Source organism: Ranitomeya imitator, chromosome 3 (assembly GCF_032444005.1).
Source record: "Ranitomeya imitator isolate aRanImi1 chromosome 3, aRanImi1.pri, whole genome shotgun sequence".
Taxonomy (NCBI): domain Eukaryota; kingdom Metazoa; phylum Chordata; class Amphibia; order Anura; family Dendrobatidae; genus Ranitomeya; species Ranitomeya imitator.
In genome coordinates, this window is record NC_091284.1 from 151,568,953 (window position 1) to 151,594,181 (window position 25,229).

At 42.3% G+C, this 25,229-nt stretch overlaps 1 protein-coding gene across 2 annotated transcripts in view; it reads right to left on the reverse strand.

The window, feature by feature from the left end:
• The window catches only part of LOC138673027 (arylsulfatase H-like), a 95,993-nt gene that overhangs the window by 41,292 nt on the left and 29,472 nt on the right, over window positions 1-25,229 (reverse strand). For both annotated transcript variants that reach the window (XM_069761565.1, XM_069761566.1), the window contains exons 2-4: window positions 19,816-19,846; window positions 14,648-14,782; window positions 9,410-9,531 (exon numbers count right to left, since the gene is read on the reverse strand). In XM_069761565.1, coding sequence (XP_069617666.1) covers window positions 9,410-9,531; window positions 14,648-14,782; window positions 19,816-19,838 — 280 coding nt within the window. In that variant the 5' untranslated portion in view covers window positions 19,839-19,846. The remainder of the gene's footprint in view (window positions 1-9,409; window positions 9,532-14,647; window positions 14,783-19,815; window positions 19,847-25,229) is intronic.

A 25,229-nucleotide genomic window follows, 5' to 3' on the forward strand; every position in this document is an offset into this window, starting at 1 on the left:
TGTAAAGAATTTATATATTAGACGCATACAGTACACACACACAGCTCATGTCTTACAGTAGATTGACAACACATAGAGCATGCACACTCACATTACCAGGAATGTTAAACTCAAATACAGAGGGGGCCAAAATTTAAATCTTGGCCAAAGCTGCGGGCCGACCTTGATATTTATTGAAAAATGTCTGCAATTTAAGTTTTTCCTTATCAAATACAACAATTAACCTTTTCATTTGGAAACAAACTTAAAAGGTGTTGTCCCATGAACAAAGTACATTTTAATAAAATAAAAAGACAATGACAAATGGGGCATACTGGAATAATATCTGTTATGTAAGGGCAGTAAAAAACATATGACCCAATTTAAATATGTAATATCAAAGGATAAAAAGCCTCAAATTAATGAATAATACAAATCATAAAGTATGATGACAACAAAAGTGCCCCCAAACATAGAATGATACCCCCACAGTGAATTTCTCCACATTACCCTCCACACACATGGAATGATGACCCTACTCTTACCTCCCAGCAAGTTATAGTGACCCCAACACAGTATGAAGCCCCAATTGTTATCCAAATAGTATAATAGGCCCACATAGTCCTCCATACAGCATAATTTGCTCCACACAGTTCTCCATGCAATATAGTGAACCCACAGTCCTCCACACAGTAGAATGGGCCCCAGATAAAAAAAAAAACCCCAAACACCTCACTTCTCCCCAATCCAACGGAGCTCTGGTCTCAGAGGCTCTTCACAGTGGGCGCAAAATAATGACGTTATCGTGCCTGCTGCACTGAGATGTCAGATGCAAAGAGAGAATGATTGTTGAGGAAGCATCAGCTGGCGCGGTCTTCTCAATCATTGCTTTCAACTGTATTGGCATCCGGTTTGGTGGCCGTGCCGATGTAATCCACTGGCTGGAACCATAGTCCCTGGGATGACGTCCCATAAAATGATACTGGTGACAGGAGCAGGCCCTTTTTATATCCCTTAACTCTAATTTCAGGGCATTCTGTCCCACAGGATTAGGGCAAAGATTAGCCTGGCTGTTCCCTCACTGTTCGTTATTTCCAATATCTACTATATAAAGCTGAATGTGTGTGTGTGTATGTGTGTGTGTATGTGTGTATGTCCGGGATTGGCATCTGCACCGTCGCAGCTACAGCCACAAAATTTTGCACAGTCACACGTCTGGACCCCGAGAGCGTCATAGGCTATATTGTGAGGCGAAATTTTAACCCCGCGCGTTCCAATTCACCAAACAATTTTGCCCCTATCTACATAATGGGGAAAAAAGTGAAAGGAAAAGTGTTGTAAGCATCGCAGCTACAGCAACAAAATTTTGCACAGTCACACGTCTGGACCCTGAGAGCGTCATAGGCTACGTTGTGAGGTGAAATTTTAACACCGCGCGTTCCAATTCACCAAACAATTTTGCCCCTATCTACATAATGGGGAAAAATTGAAAGGAAAAGTGTTGGAGGAGCCGCAGCTACAGCAACAAAGTTTTGCACAGTCACACGTCTAGACCCCGAGAGCGTCATAGGCTATGTTGTGAGGTGAAATATTAACCCCGTGCTTTCCAATTCACCAAACAATTTTGCCCCTATCTACATAATGGGGAAAAAAGTGAAAGGAAAAGTGTTGGAGGCGTCGCAGCTACAGACACAAAATTTTGCACAGTCACACGTCTGGACCCTGAGAGCGTCATAGGCTTCGTTGTGAGGTGAAATTTTAACCCCGCGCTTTCCAATTCACCAAACAATTTTTCCCCTATCTACATAATGGGGAAAAGTGAAAGGAAAAGTGTTGGAAGCGTCGCAGCTACAGCAACAAAATTTTGCACAGTCACACGTCTGGACCCCGAGAGCGTCATAGGCTATGTTGTGAAATATTAACCCCGCGCTTTCCAATTCACCAAACAATTTTGCCACTATCTACATAATGGGAAAAAATGAAAGGAAAAGTGTAGGAGGCAAATTGACAGCTGCCAGATGTGAACAAGGGGGACTTAAAGAATGAGAGCGATGGCGCCAAAGAGTATATACCGTACAGTTGCTAAGGTGGGGCCTCGACATGGGATACTCACCACACACGGGGATATGAACACACACAAAATGCGCCACACACTACCACGTGCTTGAACACATATTACCCTCAGCACACATTTCACCACAAATACACCAACCTCGCCACATAAAAGTCAAAACACAAAAGTCGCCACTCAAAACTCGCCACGCGCAGAAGTCGCCACATGCAAAAACTAGGCTCTTGCAAAACTCGCCACAAGTGCAAAATTCTCCTCATGAAAAACTCGCCACACGCAAAACTTGCACACGCGGAAAAATTGCCGCATGCACAAAAGTTGCAACACATGCAAAAGTTGCCTCACACAAAACTTGCACATACTCAAAAGGCACCACACATAATACTCGCAACGCGCAAAACTCGCCATGCGCAAAACTTGCTGCACACAACTTGCTACACTAACCTGTCACATGTAACTCGACACACAAAAAGTTGCTACACGCATGTTGCTACACAAAACTCATCTCACAAAAGTCGCTACATGCATGTCGCCACACGCAACTCAACACACACAACTTGACAAACGAAACTCGCCCTAAAACACACACAAGTCTGGTATTATCCTTCAAAAATAAAAATCTGATTAATAAGCAGACAAACTACAACAATTGCACCATATAGGAAATACGGCAGCTGTCAGTCACATGACCTGTCTATTATGTGTATGTGTGAGCTAATATATACTGCCAGGGGGAGGGCTTCCTGTTGGCTGGGGATTTATCAGGCTGCCAATTTAGCTTACAAATACTGAGGTAAAGATACTGAGCAAATAACGTGTGAACGAGGTCTAATACAGGAGGAGATGACACACAGGTATATACTATATACAGGGGAGATGACACACAGATATATACTATATACAGGAGAGATGACACACAGGTATATACTATATAGAGGAGGAGATGACATATAGGTACATATATATACAGGAGGAGATGACATACAGGTATATACTATATACAGGAGGAGATGACATACAGGTATATGCTATATATAGAAGATGACATGCAGGTATATACCATATGCAGGAGGAGATGACACTTAGATATATACTGTATACAGGGGAGATGACACACAGGTATATACTATATACAGGAGGACAGGAGGAGATGACATACAGGTATATACTATATATAGAAGGAGATGACATTCAGGTGTATACTATATATAGGGGAGATGACACACAGCAGGTATATACTATATACAGGGGAGATGACATACAGGTATATACTATATACAGGAGATGACATACAGATGTATACTATATATAAGGGAGATGACAAACATGTATATACTCAGGTGATGAGGTGAAAATGAGAGGTGTGAGGTGAAAATGAAAAGGTCTGAGTGCAAAATGAGAGAAGTGAGGAAAAATTGTGGAGTGATCAGAAAATGACAGATGTGAGGTTGAAATGACAAGTGTTAGGGGGGAATGAGAGGAGTGAGGGAGAAAATGAGAGGTGTGAGGGAGAAAATGAGAGATGTGAGGGGGAAAATGAAAGATGTGATTGGGAAAATGAGAGGCGTGATGGGAAAATAAGAGAAGTGAGGTGCTATAACTAACCACAGATATTTACTATGCCCAGGCAACGCTGGGCTCTTCAGCTAGTCTACTATATAAAGCTGAATGTGTGTGTGTGTGTGTGTGTGTATGTGTGTATGTCCGGGATTGGCATCTGCACCGTCGCAGCTACAGCCACAAAATTTTGCACAGACACACGTCTGGACCCCGAGAGCGTCATAGGCTATATTGTGAGGTGACATTTTAACCCCGCGCATTCCAATTCACCAAACAATTTTGCCCCTATCTACATAATGGGGAAAAAAGTGAAAGGAAAAGTGTTGGAAGCGTCGCAGCTACAGCAACCAAAATTTTGCACAGTCACACGTCTGGACCCTGAGAGCGTCATAGGCTACGTTGTGAGGTGAAATTTTAACCCCGCGCTTTCCAATTCACCAAACAATTTTGCCCCTATCTACATAATGGGGAAAAAAGTGAAAGGAAAAGTGTTGGAGGCGTCGCAGGTACAGAAACAAAATTTTGCACAGTCACACGTCTGGACCCTGAGAGCGTCATAGGCTATGTTGTGAGGTGAAATTTTAGCTCCGCGCTTTCCAATTCACCAAACTATTTTTCCCCTATCTACATAATGGGGAAAAGTGAAAGGAAAAGTGTTGGAGGCAAATTGACAGCTGCCAGATGTGAACAAGGGGGACTTAAAGAATGAGAGCGATGGCGCCAAAGAGTATATACCGTACAGTTGCTAAGGTGGGACCCCGACATGGGATACTCACCACACACGGGGATATGAACACACACACAAAATGCGCCACACACTACCACGAGCTTGAACACATATACCACCCTCAGCACACATTTCACCACACATACACCAACCTCGCTACATAAAAGTCGAAACACAAAAGTCGCCGCTCAAAACTCACCACGCACAAAACTCGCCACATGCAAAAAATAGGCTCACGCAAAACTCGCCACAAGTGCAAAACTCACCTCATGGAAAACTCGCCACACGCAAAACTTGCACATGCGGAAAAATTGCCACATGCACAAAATTTGCAACACATGCAAAAGTTGCCTCACACAAAACTTGCACATACTCAAAAGGCACCAGACATAAAACTCACCACATGCAAAACTCGCCATGCGCAAAACTTGCTGCACACAACTTGCTACACTAACCTGTCACATGCAACTCGACACACAAAAAGTTGCTACACGCATGTTGCCACACAAAACTCATCTCACAAAAGTCGCTACATGCATGTCGCCACACACAACTCAACACACACAACTTGACAAACGAAACTCGCCCTAAAACACACACAAGTCTGGTATTAGCCTTCAAAAATAAAATTCTGATTAATAAGCAGACAAACTACAAGAGCAACAAATGTACCATATAGGAAATACGGCAGCTGTCAGTCACATAACCTGTCTATTATGTGTATGTGTGAGCTAATATATACTGCCAGGGGGAGGGCTTCCTGTTGGCTTGGGATTTATCAGGCTGCTAATTTATCTTACAAATACTGAGGTAAAAATACTGAGCAAATAACGTGTTAACGAGGTCTAATACAGGAGATCACACAGGTATATACTATATACAGGGGAGATGACACACAGGTATATACTATATAAAGGAGGAGATGACATACAGGTACATACTATATACAGGAGGAGATGACATACAGGTATATACTATATACAGGAGGAGATGACACACAGGTATATACTATATACAGGAGCAGATTACCTACAGGTATATACTATATACAGGAGGAAATGACATACAGGTATATGCTATATATAGAAGATGACATACAGGTATATACTATATACAGAAGGAGATGACACACAGATATATACTATATACAGGGGAGATGACACACAGGTATATACTATATACAGGAGGAGATGACATACAGGTATATACTATATATAGAAGGAGATGACATACAGGTATATACTATATATAGGAGGAGATGACATACAGGTATATACTATATATAGGAGGAGATGACATACAGGTATATACTATATATAGGAGGAGATGACATACAGGTATATACTATATACAGGGGAGATGACACACAGCAGGTGTATACTATATACAGGGGAGATGACATACAGGTATATACTATATACAGGAGATGACATACAGGTGTATACTATATATAAGGGAGATGACAAACATGTATATACTGAGGTGAAAATGAGAGGTGTGAGGTGAAAATGAAAAGGTGTGAGTGCAAAATGAGAGGAGTGAGGGAAAATAGTGTAGTGATTGGAAAATGACAGATGTGAGGTCGAAATGACAAGTGTTAGGCGGGAATGAGAGGAGTGAGGGAGAAAATGAGAGGTGTGAGGGAGAAAATGAGAGATGTGAGGGGGAAAATTAAAGATGTGATTGGGAAAATGAGAGACGTGATGGGAAAATAAGAGAAGTGACATGCTATAACTAACCACAGATATTTACTATGCCCAGGCAACGCCGGGCTCTTCAGCTAGTACTGCATAATTGTCCTCTAAATGATGCAGACTAGCCCACCGTAGGGAGCTGATATAATCTGTAATCAGAAGGCATTACACATATTAGCAAACTAGGGGCATTGGATAGTCTCACGTAAAACAAATGGCTCATGTACATTGACTTACTGAACAAAGGAATAATACATCTGGCAGCATAACTGATAGTTCACCCCCACACAATGGGCCAGATCTTCCTCATTGACACTGAGTCGTCACACCCCGGATTACAAGTATGTTGCTCAGAATCTCTGTTAAGCTGCATACTGACACGTCCACCTCCATAGCGCCTTCCTGCTTCCTAATCCGCCTCTTAGGCTATGGTCGACCGTATTTTCACTCATCTGAGGAAATTGGTCAAATTATGCTAAACACACTCGGATTGTGACCAGAGTGTAATCAGATTTTCTGGCATGAGGAGAAGATTGAAAAAATAATTAAAAAAATTCTCCATCTTCTCTACTTTGGACAAGTGTGGTCTGATTTTTCACAGACTGACAATCCCTCAGATGAAACACAGACTTTGTATATACACTGTAGTGTAGATTTGTATATAGCATAGATTACTTATATATAGTGTAAATTGTGTGTATGTAGTATAGATTTTATGTATGCAGAATACTCTGTGTACAGGGCCAGTTTTAAACAAAGTGGGGCCCTGGACAAAAGTTTAATGTGGGGCTTAAAATGCTAACATATTGCCCCATCACACAAACATTTATGTTGCATTCATATGCGCGGAATTCAGGCCGCTAAATGAGCGAGATCAACAATATTGAATATTGAAGTCATTCAATGCTTTTTTCCCAGCCTCTTTACACTGGCTGCGGAAAAATGATGGGGACAGAGTGATCACTAGTAGATCAATCTGTCACCATACAGCACATCTGCAGTTTGCACCGGGCGATGTGCTGCTGAGAACAATTATATTTGTTCTGGCATGAACAATCCAATCACCGGATGAATAGGCAGCATGTTGCTTGTTCGTTCGGCAATTACTGATGTTTACACTTCGTGCTACTGGTATTTATAAATGTGGATGCTAAACACAGTATGTGACAGTATGTGACATTCACGTATATACAAACTGTATGTTCCACACACATACTTGTATACACAGAGCACATACATACACAGCACCTATGTACAGATGCATGCATACACGAAGCAAATACATACAGACACATGCATAGATGGAGCACATACATACCAACACATGCAAAAGTGGAGCACATACATACCGACATGCATACATAGAGCCATTACATACCGACATATGCATGGATGAAGCACATACAGAGACAAAGTACAATAGACTCCCACACAGCCCTTCAAACAGTATAATTGGCCTCCACACAGTCCTCCAAACAGTACAATGGCCCCCACACAGTATACCGACATATGCATGGATGAAGCACATGCAGAGACAAAGTACAATAGACTCCCACACAGCCCTTCAAACAGTATAATTGTCCTCCACACAGTCCTCCAAACAGTGCAATGGCCCCCAGACAGTATGATGGACCCCACACAAACCTTCTCACTGTATAATTGCCTGCATACAGAATAATGGTCCCCACACAGTCCTCAATTAAGTATAAAGGTTCCCATATAGCCATCCAAATATAATGTTTCTCACACAGTCCTCTATATACTATAGTGCACCCTATAGTCCTTCATATAGTATAATTCACTCCCCATAGTCATCCATATAGTATAATTCACTCCCCATAGTCCTCCATGTAGTATAATGCACTACCCATAGTCCTCCATAAAGTATAATGCATCCCATAGTCATTTATATAGTATAATGCACCGCATGGTCCTTTACACACTGTAATGCACCCCATAGTCCTCCATGTAGTATAATGCATTCCCCATAGTCCTTTATACACTGTAATGCACCCCATAGTCCTCCATGTAATATAATGCTCATCTCATAATCCTCCATATAGTATAATACACCCCATAGTCCTTTATATAGTATAATTCACCCCATAGTCCTTCATATAGTATAATGCTCACGTAATAGTCCTCGATACAGTATAATGCACTTCTCAGGGTCCACACAGTTTAATGCACCCTCCTATAGTCCTCCATACAGAATAATTCATAATCCATAGTCCTCAATACAGTATAATGGCCATCATAATGTAGTCCCTTGCTGCTTCAGTCTCTGCTGCATGTCTCCTCAGCTGCTTGATACAGGGTGTCGTGATGAGGTGACATCATTACACTCGCTGGCTGAGACGTCAGATGCTGAGGGGGAATGATGAGGGAGGGGACGGCTTCCCTACTCCATCATTGCTTTCAACTGTATCGGCATCCAGTTGAATGTATGATGCCAGGCAGGTGGGTGCCCGTAGCAGACTCTGGCCCAGGGCCTAGCCCATTCATGGGCCCATGGTCTACTGCTGTCAGCGGAATGCCAATGGCTGGGCGCCCCTTGGCAAATTCTTCCCCCACGGAAGCAGTTGCTTTGGCTGATTTGAGGTCTGTGGATGTCGATAACCACTCCATTTCACTCCATTTTCCTTTTGCATGGATGCATTAATCTTGTAGTGGCTTTCATTTAGTCAGATATTTCAGCTTACTATTTTTTACCTAGAGTCACCCTATATTTAGCTTTTATCACACAGTAATATATTTATATTTAACAACATAATCTTCATTTAAAATTGCCAGCAGTTCATATGAGCATTCATACCAACACAGTATACCTGCCAGCAATTGCCAGAAAAAAGCAAACATGCTTATTCATCAGAGGACTGGATCACTTATGCTGCTGGCACAATAGTCACCGTTATCAGCAGCACATGGGTTCCCACTTTTGTTTTTGTCCAGGGCTACATTTTCTCTAAAATCAGCCCTGCAATCCGCACACCACTTGCTGTGTTCCTATGCCAGTATGGCCCTTATGGCAGCCTTACCAATGGTCTTCTGTAGCAATGCAGATAAATCTGTTCTATTATCCCAACTCAAATGACAATTAATTTCCCATAATAAGTTAAAGAGTTTATCCAGCCTATGAACATGTTTGGAAACCTCTCAGAATACTATGAAATAATAGCATCAGTAAAATGCACCTTAATTATCCCCCTATCGGATCATTTGCCATATGACCTAACTGGTGGGCAGTCACATGCCCGTCCTGAAGGCATGACAACTCCTTTAATGACATTATATTTACTACTGCTCAATGTTAAATGTGGTCCTGACCAGTGTCTTATTCATGTAAAAATAATTGCAGAGGAAAGGTTATTCACTTACCAGACCTGAGGGGATACCGTCCGGTCATAAAAGCAGCTCTACTTGGTGTACATAGTGGTGCTGCCGCGATGTGCTGGGTTAACTGAATGCCATCATTTGCAAGTTTGTCAATATTAGGGGTTCTTTAAAAAAGAAATAAAAGGTAAGATTTCACATTTGCTACTTCTAATCCCACACTCTGCTGCAGCAACACACTGCATTTTGTATCAAGAAAATGGTGGGGGTCTTAAGAGGTTAATATACCTTTTCAGTAATCACAGCTCCATTTAAACTACAGTCATGGCCAAAAGTTTTGAGAATGACACCAAAATTATATTTTCACATGATCTGCTGCCCTCTGGTTTTTATTAGTGTTTGTCTGATGTTTATATCACATACAGAAATATAATTGCAATCGTATTATGAGTACCAATAGGTTATATTGACAGTTAGAATGAGTTAATGCAGCAAGTCAATATTTGCAGTGTTGCCCCTTCTTCTTCAAGACCTCTGTAATTCTCCCTGGCATGCTCTCAATCAACTTTTGGACCAAATCCTGACTGATAGCCATCCATTCTTGCATAATCAGTGCTTGCATTTTGCCAGAATTTGTTGGTTTTTGTTTGTCCACCCGTCTCTTGATGACTGACCACAAGTTCTCAATGGGATTAAGATCTGGGGAGTTTCAAGGCCATGGACCCAAAATCTCTATGTTTTGTTCCATAAGCCATTTAGTTATCACCTTTGCTTTATGGCAAGGTGCTCCATCATGCTGGAAAAGGCATTGTTGGGCGCCAAACTGCTCTTGGACGGTTGGGAGAAGTTGCTCTTGGAGGACATTCTGGTACCATTCTTTATTCATGGCTGTGTTTTTAGGCAAGACTGTGAGTGAGCCGATTCCCTTGGCTGAGAAGCAACCCCACACATGAATGGTTTCAGGATGCTTTACAGTTGGCATGAGACAAGACTGGTGGTAGCGCTCACCTCTTCTTCTCCGAATAAGCTGTTTTCCAGATGTCCCAAACAATCGAAAAGGGGATTCATCAGAGAAAATGACTTTGCCCAGTCCTCAGCAGTCCACTCCCTGTACCTTTTGCAGAATATCAGTCGGTCCCTGATGTTTTTTCTGGAGAGAAGTGGCTTCTTTGCTGCCCTCCTTGAAACCAGGCCTTGCTCAAAGAGTCTCCGCCTCACAGTGCGTGCAGAAGCACTCACACCAGCCTGCTGCCATTCCTGAGCAAGCTCGGCACTGCTGGTAGTCCGATCCCGCAGCTGAAACAGTTTTAAGATACGGTCCTGGCGCTTGCTGGTCTATCTTGGGCGCCCTGGAGCCTTTTTGACAACAATGGAAGGTCTCTCCTTGAAGTTCTTGATGATGCAATAGATTGTTGACTGAGGTGCAATCTTTGTAGCTGCGATACTCTACCCTGTTAGGCCATTTTTGTGCAGTGTGACCAAGCTAGGCTCAAATAATCGGAAGTAAAGAACCAAATATAACTGAATTGCAACAAGCAGGTTCCTAAATATCGTTAAAATATAACTTTTAATTCTAGTCCATTAAAATAAGGTGCAAACATATAGTGCTAACACAAGTGCAGAGTGCATACATACTAAACATAGAGACACATATAAAAACCTATGAGAATATATAACCGCACCATGAACCACTGTTAGATACCTAAGATATACATCAGTGTTGTTCGACAGAAACAGGCTAGAGACTATGAATCCGTAAATCTCTAGATCTCACGTCTCTATGCCACGACTGTAGTCAACAGGCAGGATAGAACCTCAGTAGGCTATATCTGTAGTCGCTTAACAGCCTCTAGGTAACTGCTGTTGCAGTAATAACTTATCCATACCAAGCGGTATATATCTCTTATTGTTGCTCAAGAAGGTGCCGTGATCATAGATGTCATACAACTACCCTCTATATAAATAACATTTTCAGGGCTAAGACAAATATCTAGTCACGTGCACAAAGTAAACCATGATACTCATCGATCCTCTGCTGATCAGTCTTCTGTTGGAGATCTGATGCGGTGATGTGTATCAGTAGCCCATCGTGTCGGTCATTCCACTTTCGACCGTGCTATTCTCCCTGGGCCCATTATCTTGTACCGTGTTTCCCAACGCGTTTCATATGGAATAATCATCAGGGGATTGTATCACCAATACAGATGTTGCGTGAGCATAACGCTATGGCGGTCCGTTTCCCGCCCCTTTTTATATGTAGCTACCCAGCGTCTCTTCCTTACACATTTCCGGACGCTAGGTACCTCACTTCCGGTGTCACCGGATATACTGCACCCTGGAATACACAGGAACGCCAAGTCCATTCCGGATACCACACCGTCGGCGCACATCGCCGTGACGTCATATCCGGTGCGTATCTGAGTATTCTGTCCTCTGAAATACAGAGGAACCGGAACGGATACGCACCGGATATGACGTCACGGCGATGTGCGCCGACGGTGTGGTATCCGGAACGGACTTGGCGTTCCTGTGTATTCCAGGGTGCAGTATATCCGGTGACACCGGAAGTGAGGTACCTAGTGTCCGGAAATGTGTAAGGAAGAGACGCTGGGTAGCTACATATAAAAAGGGGCGGGAAACGGACCGCCATAGCGTTATGCTCACGCAACATCTGTATTGGTGATACAATCCCCTGATGATTATTCCATATGAAACGCGTTGGGAAACACGGTACAAGATAATGGGCCCAGGGAGAATAGCACGGTCGAAAGTGGAATGACCGACACGATGGGCTACTGATACACATCACCGCATCAGATCTCCAACAGAAGACTGATCAGCAGAGGATCGATGAGTATCATGGTTTACTTTGTGCACGTGACTAGATATTTGTCTTAGCCCTGAAAATGTTATTTATATAGAGGGTAGTTGTATGACATCTATGATCACGGCACCTTCTTGAGCAACAATAAGAGATATATACCGCTTGGTATGGATAAGTTATTACTGCAACAGCAGTTACCTAGAGGCTGTTAAGCGACTACAGATATAGCCTACTGAGGTTCTATCCTGCCTGTTGACTACAGTCGTGGCATAGAGACGTGAGATCTAGAGATTTACGGATTCATAGTCTCTAGCCTGTTTCTGTCGAACAACACTGATGTATATCTTAGGTATCTAACAGTGGTTCATGGTGCGGTTATATATTCTCATAGGTTTTTATATGTGTCTCTATATTTAGTATGTATGCACTCTGCACTTGTGTTAGCACTATATGTTTGCACCTTATTTTAATGGACTAGAATTAAAAGTTATATTTTAACGATATTTAGGAACCTGCTTGTTGCAATTCATTTTTGTGCAGTGCAATGATGGCTGCGCGTGTTTCTTTAGAGATAACCATGGTTAACTAAAGAGAAACAATGATACCAAGCACCAGCCTCCTTTTAAAGTGTCCAGTGATGTCATTCTTACTTTATCATGACTGATTGATCGCCAGCCCTGTCCTCATCAACACCCACACCTGTGTTAATGGATCAAGCACTAAAACGATGTTAGCTGCTCCTTTTAAGGCAGGACTGCAATGATGTTGAAATGTGTTTTGGGGGTTAAAGTTCATTTTCTGGGCAAATATTGACTTTGCAAGTACAGTAATTGCTGTTAAGCTGATCACTCTTTGACATTCAGGAGTATATGCAAATTGCCATTACAAAAATGAAGCAGTAAACTTTGGAAAAATTACTATTTGTCTCATTCTCAATAGTTTTGGCCATGACTGTACACAGAGCTTCCAATACCCTGCATAAACAATGTGAAATGATAAAATGACTGCCTGATGCCCCACTAGAATTCTCACAGATGTATACCAAATACTCATGCTGCCCTCCAGTGTGGCCCATGGACCGAGACAACCAAAGGACTGGACACAGTGGAGTCCCGCACCACATGGTCGCCACCAGCCCAACGCTTCGCTTTTTCCAGTATCTGCATCTTAGGCATACAGATGCTGATGAAAACAAGGATGGTGACCAGGTCTCTTCCATCATTTAGCCTTTGTATCCAAGAGTGCTGGAGGCGTGATGTTACTTCAGTGCGCTAGCTGTGCCTCAATACAGAATGCAGACCGGAGCAGTCATGGAACAGGATTAGGGGAGTAGAATATGTATATATTTTATTGTTAGACTGTGTTAGTAACACTGTGCAAGGTAGCTGTGTTAGTGGGCACATCATACTCTGTAAGGGGGCTGTGTGGGGACATTATACTTTGTAAGGGGACATCAAACTTTGTGTGAGAGTATCGTACTGAGTGTGGTGTCTCTGTGTAGGGGGCTCTGTGAGGACATTATATTGTGTAGGAGGAATATGTGAGGACATTATACTATGTAGAGGGCTGTGTGGGGCTGTGTGGGGACATCATACTTTGTAAGGGGTCTGTGTGGGGACATCATACTTTGTAAGGGGTCTGTGTGGGGACATCATACTTTGTAAGAGGGTTGTGCGGGAATATCGTACTGAATAGGGTGTCTGTAGTTAAATACTGTATAAGGGGACAAACATCATACTGTGTAAGGGGAGTATGTGAGGACATTATACTGTTTTAGGGGGCCGTGTGGGGACATCATACTGCATGGATTGCTCTGTGGTGACATATTGTGTGAGGGACATCATACTGTTTGAGGGGCTGTGAAGGGACATTACATTGTGTTGGAAGCTGTTGATAAAGATACAAGGGCTGAATAACAGTAGCTATATGATTTGTATGACTTATTGCTTTTTATGAACTTTATAAAAAGCAGTAAATGGTTTTGATTATCTGTTACAGGTAAGAATACATGTTACAATCAGCCCTATTGTAAAATGTAATAACAGTAGCATGGAGTAAAAAGACTCAATTCTGCTCAATATTAAGTTATAAAAAATAATAAATAATAATAATAATGAGCAGGGTTAAGTTCGGCTGGCTGGTTCTGCCCTCCTCAGCAGTCACAGCCTTTCATGTAGCTCCTAAGGTAAATTAATTGTTCATCCCTGGTTTAAGGTGTCCAGCAGACGCCCAAGCTCCCTGTAGTGGGGACTGCAGACAGACAGAATTGTATAACTCTGGAAAAGTTCAAGTAATGATATTCAAATTATGTTTGCCTATAAAATACCTTCTGCTTTAGTGTTATCTATCCCCATGTAAGAATACTTAATTATCAGCATAATATACATTTTTACCATCTCATTATAACCGTGACAATATTTTTACAATTGCCTTAAATTGATTTTAACATGTAAATTTACCTTATTGTGGCATTTCCATAGCATCCTATATCTCCAATGCCAAGATCATCCGCCAGCAGTATCACAAAGTTAGGTTTAGCATTTAATGCCATAATAAGTGTGCCATTGGCTAAATGCAAGAGAACCAGAAAATTCCTAAAACAAAAGAAAAATAAAAGATAGATGGAATCCATGTTACTAGAATTTGCACTTATAAGGAAAAACCGTATCCATGTATGTGCCGGGACTTGAATATATGAAATCCACATTCTAGTGGGGCATATAGAGAGTTAAAAAAAAAATGACATGGAGAAGTCTAGTTGTACATTACTTGGTCAATACTTAATTGAATTAAACAACCCATTAACAGCTTATACTCCCCAGTCGGAACACCTCATCTGCCAGCGCCTGCATTTCATTATGTGATGTGAGCGCTGCAGCCAATCAGCAGCTGGACCTGAACTGCTTTGCTCACATTCCCCCAGATGAAACTCAGACATATGTAGAAAAATGGAGACAGCCACAACACATGTCCCATGGCACCAAGAACAGCATCACTATTTAAACTTTGCATCCTGTACATTCCATTTCTCTGATTAAGGAGGACGCCATCTCCAAAACCTATAAGACAAGACTGGCAGGACTCTTTGCAATTTGTAACATCACAAGCAGTGAATGGCTACTCAATCGAGAAGCAGGTGTGTATACATGGCAACAACCTGGGCTCTTTAGACAAAGTTTTTCCATGTTTTTTGGAGTTCTAAGGATATTTATTGGAAGATATTACAATTGTATTGGCTAATATGCAAGTAGAAAGAGACACATGATACATATCTACTATATAATTGTCTAAGGGTCACTTCCGTCTTTCTGTCTGTCTTTCTGTCTGTCTTTCTGTCTCTCTGTCACGGAAATCCCAAGTCGCTGATTGGTCGCAGCAAAACAGCCACGACCAATCAGCGATGGGCACAGTAAGGCGGCAAAATGGCCGCTCCTTACTCCCCGCAGTCAGTGCCCGCTCCATACTCCCCTCCAGTCAGCGCTTCCACAGGGTTAATGGCAGCATTAACGGACCGCGTTATGCCGCGGTGTAACACACTCTGTTAACGCTGCTATTAACCCTGTGTGACCAACTTTTTACTATTGATGCTGCCTATGCAGCATCAATAGTAAAAAGATCTAATGTTAAAAATAATAAAAAAAATAAAAAATCATTATATACTCACCCTCCGTCGGCCCCCCGGATCCAGCACAGGCCTTTCCCGCTCCTCGCAACGCTCGAGACCGCACGTCATCATCTCGCGAGATCGCAATGCACACTTGGGAGTGACAGGCACAGAAAGGCCGCTCCCTACTCCCCTGCAGTCAGTGCCCCCTCTATACCCCCCAGTCAGCGCCCACCGCCCACATAGCGTTGTAGCAGTCTGCTAAACCGACTGCATTACACCGCGGCATAACGCGGTGTAACGCAGTCTGTTAACGCTGCTATTAACCATATGTGACAAATTTTTTACTATTGATGCTGCCTATGCAGCATCAATAGTAAAAAGAAATAATGTTAAAAATAATAATAATAAAACAAAATTGTGATATTCTCACCTTCCGTCGCCTCCGCAGCAGCTTTTCCTGCAGCTCGCGATGCTCCGGTCCCACCGCTTCGCTGATTGGTTGCGACCAGCTGGCTCGACCAAGCAGCGACATTGCCACGGGATTTAAATCCCACTTCATTGATTGCTCGCGCCCAGCCGGCGCAACCAATCAGCGCCAATGGCGCGGGACTTAAATCCCGCTTCGCTGATTGGTCGCGTCCAGCCGGCACGACTAATCAGTGCCATTGGCGTGGGATTTAAATCCTGCTTCGCTGATTGGTTGCGCCCAGCCCATGCGACCAATCAGCGACATTGCCATGGGATTTAAATCCTGTTTCGCTGATTGGTCACACCCAGCGCCCATTTTTCCCGCTATTTTTAATGCATTGGAAAAAAACGTGAAAAAATGCATAAAAACGCATAAAAAATGCTGAAAAAAAGCTGAAAAAACGCATGCGGATTTCTGGCAGAAATGTCCGGTTTTTGTCAGGAAATTTCTGCAAGAAATCCTGAACGTGTGCACATAGCCATAGAATGGCCCAGACTGGGTATAGGAGACCTAATGAGGGAGCTGTACACAGGAGATGCTCTTGTAATCTGACAGATTTGGAGTGCTACTGTAAGGAAAAGTGGGCAAAATTTGCGCTGACATGCTGCGATTTTCTACGGCCGTACAATACCGTATAATATGGATGCGTAAAATACGGCAGATAGGAGCTGCCCCATAGAAAATCATTGGTTCGTGTGCAATGCGTATTTTCTGCGCCTCTAATACGTCAGTAAAACTCGCTAGTGTGACCCCGGTCTCATAGTGAATGGATCTCTCAGGGGTTTCATCTGAATCACGTCACTCGGAGATTTTGATGAAAACCCAGTTGCAAGTGGTCAGCGTAAAGCACCAGATCAATGTGATCCAAAATGTTATGTAAAATGTTCACAATAAAAGCTTCAAATCAATCCACAAAAAATGTCTCCACTCAGAGCCGTCATCTGTTCATGGAAATATGGGGGGCTTCCACGTTACTGGTAATACAAAGGCTCTGGAAAAGCTAAATGGCACCCCCTCAACAACAAAAAAATTCTGCGCTCCCAAATCCAATTGCCTCCCTCCCTTCTGAGCTTCACAGTGTACCTAAACTTCATTTATAGTCCTCAATTTTGTCAGTACTGTAGCAATGAAATCAACTGCTTCCCTTCCGAACCCTGCCAGATGTCCAAACAGTAGTTTTACACCAAATGTATCGGTGTACTCAGGAGATATTGCACAACAAATTTTGGGGTCCAAGTTTTCCTGTTACCCTTGTAAAAAATGAGGCTAAAGCAACATTTTTGTGGGCAAATGTTATACTTTCATTTTTTCCTTTCAAATTGCTTTAATTCCTGTGAATCACCTAAAGGGTTACACTTCTTGAGGTTTTGAGCACTTTGAGGGGTGCAGTTTTGAAAATGGTGTCACTTTTGTGTATTTTCTGTCACATTGCTGATAAACTTTTAACCCTTCTAATTTCCTTATCAAAAATTTAAAATAAATAATATATATATTTTTTTGTTTTATTTTTTTCAAAAATTATGCTGATGTAAAGTAGAAATGTGGTAAATGTTATTTATTACGGTATGTATTTTTGGTGGCACAACTCTCTGGATTAAAGGGCATAAAAATTAAGTGCTTGAAATGTACAACATTTTCTGAAATTTTAACAAATAAATGTAAAACATATTGACCTAGATTTACCACTACCATAAAGTACAACGTGTGGCAAAAAAAAAAACAATCTCAGAATCACTGGGATACGTTGAAGCATTCTAGAGTTATTACCACATAAAGTGACACTGGTCAAAAATTGAAAATTTGGCCTGGTCAGGAAGGTGAAAACAGGTTTCGGGTGAAGGATTTAAGGTGAAGGTGGAAAAAGTTCTGAAATGATTATTCTTTGCATGTTTTTTACATAACATTTCAACAGGGGTGTGTAGACTTTTTATGCCCACTGTATACAAAACACAAATACTCCCAGGTGCAGCTTAAGGTTCAATTTTCATGAAACAGGAATATCAAACTATAGCTATTCAAATTAGTTTAATGCGTACCTATAACACATCTTTATTCAAACAGGGGAGTTTTGGCGTTCTAGAAGGAATATGGAGATGCATTGTTTGTGCCTACTAATAAGTGCTATATTAAGAGGAGCATGCTGGGCCCATGAAATCCAGAAGCCTGGACATGCTCCCCTGGGTTCTGCTGAACTAAATTTACAGTATCAGGAATCTGTATATTGCTTGTTCAGGTCCTAAAAATTGTCTTCTGGCAATGGGACTTCTATTCACTGATGTCCATAGTGCAGTATACTATTGTCAAGCAGCACCTGCAAAAATGTATGTGGCACCCCAGGGTCCTGGTCATCACAGTGGCATTACTTTGCCCTTGGGGAGAGTGGTGTCACGCTTGGAAGCGATGAAGGATATCTTTCACCAAGTAAATCTCACATACAACACGTTCACACTCCAGGCCAGAAGGGGGAGCTCTGAACCCGGATTAAGGGGAACTTCCTTAGATTCTGGCTGGAGGGAAAGGGAGTAGGCAGTCTGAGAGAGACAGTGAAAGAGGGCAGACGGACCCAGAGGGTCAGAAAGTCTGAAGGAGTCGTGTGGTCCGAGGAACCACAGCTCCTGGAGCAAGGGGACAGAAAGCACGGACAGCTTGTAGAAGGAGAATAGGAGGGAGAAAGCAAAGGAGAGAAACACCAGGAAGCAGAACTGAGAAGAGGCTACCTCCCTGGTTAGTGCAGATTCCGGTAGCCGGAAGACCGTGGCTGTGCTGAACTCTCAAGTGGCATAGCTGAAACCGGCAGGACAGCTGGAATGCAGATCATCTGTCCGTATTCATACTCAGGAGACACAGTGATAATTATAGGGCTTGGGTCATCCAAGAGACCCTGTAAAAAGGCCCAGTTCACCTGTCATACGGGTTGTGTCCTATCCTTTATTATGGGGGACAGAGAGAAACTGTGAGGACCTTATGTTAAGCCTTAGGCAGTAAGGGACCACATCACCACCACACTTGGAGGCAGGCTTTGATCTCCACCTGGTGAAAGAGACTCTGGAATCACTTCCAAACCGGCCGGACCCTGCCTGTCCCTGTTCTCTGGTGCCCTGGACCGCGATTGCCTAAAGCTACAGTAAACCAGGTAAAGACTGCAGACCTGTGACCTCATTATTCGCCATACCATCCACCACACCATCGCTGCCATACACCTGGGAAGCCCTGGGGACCCCGCTTCACCTGTGGGAAGCGTTACCATCTTGCTACAACATCACCCCAGAGGACCCCTTTAAGCAACGTCGGTCCCTATTGACCGAACACCACAGGTGGCATCACGAACATAAACTTTAATCAATACCCCTTTTACATGGGCGCCCAGGGCCATGGACCGGGTCGCTGCCATGACACATCCCCTTAAGTACTGGACCCGGTACCGAGAGCCCCACGGCCCTGGCGAGCGACTCATCTATTCTCTACATACGCCATTGCTGCCACTGTGCATTTCCATCTTCAGTATCCTGGAAATAATACATTGCATACATGTGGCTCAGGGATTCTCTTACCATTGTTTTCTTGTACATCCCATTTTTCACTCTGAAATAGAGAAAAAAGATGATAACGAATGTCACAATGTAGACTATTATGATTAAAAAAAGACCTTGAGTCAAACAAAGTACTGACACTTTACTCTGTTGGGTGTAACCAAGGTAAAAACTAAGAGCCATTGATATCAGCATGAAGGTTATCAGGGAGACCTATGTAGCAGAGATGATTTAGAAGATTCACACTGCTGTGGTCTTGCTTCTTGTCCAATATTCCATGGCAGTCGGACCTGAGCTGAACTCCCTTCTGCACCCAACTTCGTCTGTCTGTTATCATGGTCACTTTTTGACCACACATGATGGGACACAGTAAGTGCAAGATGCCGGATGCCGCACAGGACTTGACAGGACGCTAAAGCTGGAAGTTTTCTACAACTAGTGTCAGATTGGCTCACCAGAGAATCTTCTTATGGGCCCTGGCCTCTCCGCCATGGGTGCCCATAACATTGGACATCATTGTTGCCATAGAGCCCCTTAGTTGGGGAGAACCTGGTGCCAAATGGCATTTTCCTTTCCCCAAAAAAACAGTCCATCTGGATTTCAATGGTATCTGCAATCTAAGGATGCAGGTACCATTGAATACAATGGTGAAGATAAGAGTCTATGGCTACCCACTATTCAGCCTGAGTCTGAACATGGCAGACACGATGATGTCACTTGATTGTGCATACCATGCCATGTATCTGACCACATGCTGCAGTGACTAAAGCAACACCCTAGGAGTAGGCATATAAGCTCTTTTTATCAGTCATTACTTATGCAGATACCATTCTACTGTTCCTTAAAGAGAAGCTTTAGGGGCCACAATATTGTGTATAGGAAAGTTTGAGGGCTATCATAATGTCCATAGGGGGTCTGTCAAGACCCTCATACTACTCTCTTGACTCCTTGAGAAAGCCATTTGGGCGAAATGTACGTTGGCGTCACAGGAGCCACGGTTTACTGACCATTGGTAATTATTTATTCTCTTTATCCCTTTCCCTTATGCTTTTTATGCACTTTATTTTTGGACAATTTTGTTTTATTTATTTTTTTGTCCTTTAAAGCTCTTTTCGCACTTTATAAAGATTTTTTGGAAGGGATTTTTTTTATATTGAACCATGATTTTTGGTCAGTTTTCCTAATAATATTTTTCTCTGTATTATGTATTTTGATGTTGTCTTTTTCTGTTTCCCTGCTATATCATGGTTTTAATATTGTCATTCAATAAAATCATATATATTTTTATTCTATGATTCTTTTGGTTTATTCACATCCTTGAGTAGGTTCATATTGTTGATTTTGTGAATATCTGAAACTTATGTTGCTTCATTATAGAGAGTTTATCTCATATAGGTTGCTGATTTCCTAAAATATCCAATATTCTTTTTAGGTATATTTCTATTTATTTTTCTTTAAGGGAATGTGTTACATTTTTTAAAATGACAAATAACAACATACAAGTGACAAATACCATCACACCATAACCAGATCTAAAGTACCACCACATAGTGACCAAATAATGCCACATGCAAGGAATAAACAGCGCCACACCATGACTAGATCACATATGACAATACTAATATTACCATAAGTGCCATTATACACAGGGGTGCTCTACATAAAGTGCATTGCGAAAGTATTCGGCCCCCTGGAACTTTTCAACCTTTTCCAATATATCATGCTTCAAACATAAAGATACTAAATGTAAATTTTTGGTGAAGAATTAACAAGTGGAACACAATTGTGAAGTTGAACAAAATGTATTGGTTATTTTAAATTTTGTGAAAATTCAAAAACTGAAAAGTGGGGTGTGCAATATTATTCGGCCCCTTTACTTTCAGTGCAGCAAACTCACTCCAGAAGTTCATTGTGGATCTCTGAATGATCCAATGTTGTCCTAAATGCATAATGATGATAAATATAATCCACCTGTGTGTAATCAAGTTTCCGTATAAATGCACCTGCTCTGTGATAGTCTCAGGGTTCTGTTTGAAGCACAGAGAGCATCACGAAGACTAAGGAACACAACAGGCAGGTCCATGATACTGTTGTGGAGAAGTTTGAAGCCAGATTTGGATAAAAAATGATTTCCAAAACTTTAAACATACCAAGGAGCACTGTGCAAGTGATCATATTAAAATGGAAGGAGCATCATACCACTGCAAATCTACCAAGACCCGGCTGTCCCTCTAAACTTTCATCTCAAACAAAGAGAAGACTGATCAGAGATGCAGCCAAGAGGCACATGATCACTCTGGATGAACTACAGAGATCTACAGCTCCACAGGACAACAATCAGTCGTACACTGCACAAATCTGGCCTTTATGGAAGAGTGGCAAGAAGAAAGCCACTTCTTATAGATATCCATAAAAAGTGTTGTTGTTTGCAACAAGCCACCTGGGAGACACATCAAACATGCGGAAGAAGGTGCTCTGGTCAGATGAAACCAAAATCAAACTTTTTGGAAACAATGCCAAATGATATGTTTGGTGTAAAGGCAACACAGCTCATCACCCTGAACACACCATCCCCACTGTCAAACATGGTGGTGGCAGCATCATGGTTTGGGCCTGCTTTTCTTCAGCAGGGACAGGAAAGTTGGTTAAAATTGACGGGAAGATGGATGGAGCTAAATACAAGACCATTTTTGAAGAAACCTGTTGGAGTGTGCAAAAGACCTGAGATTGGGACGGAGATTTGTCTTCCAACAAGACAATGATCCCAAGCATAAAGCAAAATCTACAATGGAATGGTTCACAAATAAACGTATCCAGGTGTTAGAATGGCCAAGTCAAAGTCCAGACCTCAATCTAATCTAGAATCTGTGGAAAGAGCTGAAAAGTGCTGCTCACAAACGATCTCCATCAAACCTCACTGAGCTCGAGCTGTTTGCCAAGGAAGAATGGGCAAGAATTTCAGTCTCTCGATATACAAAACTGATAGAGACATACCCCAAGTGACTTGCAGCTGTAATCGCAGCAAAAGGTGGTGCAACAAAGTATTAAGTTAAAGGGGCCGAATAATATTGCCCGCACAACTTTTCAGTTTTTGAATTTCTACAAAAATTTAAAATAACCAATAAATTTCGTTCAACTTCACAATTGCGTTCTTCTTGTTGTTGATTCTTCACCAAAAATTTACATTTGGTATCTTTATGTTTGAAGCATGATATGCAGGAAAAGGCTGAAAAGTTCCTGGGGGCAGAATACTTTCGCAAGGCACTGTAGATATATAGTGTATAGTCCCAGTGTACTAGTAACACACTGACTCACCTTTATCCTGCCCACATATATGTCCTTTTATCCTAGCCCCATACGTCTTCTATCCTGTCCCCCAATATATCTCCATCCTTTCCTCCCATATATAAGTTTCTCCTTAACCGGATGGGATTCTGCGGCATCCTCTTCCTCAACCTTTTGCACCAACAGTACAGTAACATCATACGTCTGCGACATGCCCCCCCGTCTTGTGCGTCTTCTAACTGGGCCTCAGGGTCTATTAAAGTGCCGTGCGTTGTGGCGTACACCTCGGCGCTAGGAGCTTTCCCGGAGTTTCACGGCCATCTAACCTGCTCCAGCTCCACCTTTTCTGGACATATGGTCTGGTGATGGTACATATACCATGATGTCATCCGGTAAATGCCAGCATGTACAAGTGCCACTATTATTCAGATCCTTTTAAATTTTTCACTCTTTGTTTCATTGCAGCTTTTTGGTAAATTCAAAAAAGTTCATTTTTCACATTAATGTACACTCAGCACCCTATCTTGACTGAAAGGAATGTAGAAATTTTTGCAAATTTAATAAAGAGAAACTGAAATATCACATGGTCATAAGTATTCAGACCCTTTGCTCAGACACTCATATTTAAGTCACATGCTTTCCATTTCCTTGTGATCCTCCTTGAGATGGTTCTACTCCTTCATTTGAGTCCAGCGGTGTTTATTTGAAAAGATAGGATTTGATTTGGAAAGGCATACACCTGTCTATATAAAACGTCACAGCTCACAGCGCATGTCAGACCAAATGATAATCATGAGGTCAAAGGAACTGGCCAAGGAAGTTTTCTTAGACCTGGCCGTCCAGCCAAAGCAATCGTGGCAGTAGAGCCTTGGTGAGAGAGGTAAAGAAGAACCTCAAGATCACTGTGGCTGAGCTCCAGAGATGCAGTAGGGAGATGGGAGAAAGTTCCACAAAGTCATCTATCACTGCAGCCCTCCACCAGTCAGGCCTTTATGGCACAGTGGCCCGACGGAAGCATCTCCTCAGTGCAAGACATATGAAAGCCCGGATAGTGTTCGCTAAAAAACACATGAAGGACTCCCAGACTATGAGAAATAAGATTCTCTGGTCTGATGAGATGAAGATAGGTGATAATTCTAAGCGGTATGTGTGGAGAAAACCAGGCACTGCTCGTCACCTGCTCAATACATTCCCAACAGTGAAAAATGGTGGTGTTAGCATCATGCTATGGGGGTGTTTTTTAGCTGCAGGGACAGGATGACTGGTTGCCATTGAAGGAAACATGAATGCGGCCAAGTACAGAGATATCCTGGATGAAAACCTTATCCACAGTGCTCTGGACCTCAGACTTGGCCGAAGGTTCACCTTCCAACAAGACAATGACCCTAAGCACACAGCTAAAATAGCAAAGGAGTGGCTTCAGAACAGCTCTGTGATCATTCTTGACTGGCCCTGCCAGAGTCCTGACCTAAAACCAATTGAGCATCTCTGGAGAGACCTGAAAATGGCTGTCAACCAATGTTCACCATCCAACCTAACGGAACTGGAGAAGATCTACGAGGAAGAATGGCAGAGGATCCCCAAATCCAGGTGTGAAAAACTTGTTGCATCATTCCCAAGAAGACTCATGGCTGTACTAGCTTAAATGGGTGCTTCTACTCAATACTGAGCAAAGGGTCTGAATACTTATGACCATGTGATATTTCAGTTTTTCTATTTTAATAAATTTGCAAACATTTCTACATTTCTGTTCAGTCAAGATGGGGTGCAGAGTGTATATTATTGAGAAAAAAAGAACTTTTCTGCATTTATCAAATGGCTGGAATGAAACAAAGAGTTAAAAGTTTAAAGGAGTCTGAACACTTTCCGTACCCACTGTACTAGGGATTTGCTGATTTTGAAAGTCATTATTCATTTTATTGTGAAGGACTGAAAGATGGAGGGGCAGTTTTTCAGACAAATATGTTAAAGGGAACCTGTCATCAGTTTTTTCCAAAGTATGGTCAGCATCTTTAAACCCACTGTTAACAACATACTAGTATGCTAGATGTAAGGAGCCAATCCGCTCTGCAAGGCACAAAAATGATCTCTTATTATGCTCACCTACTGCGCGGTCCACTCTGATGGGCATCTTTGCTCTTGATCCGGTG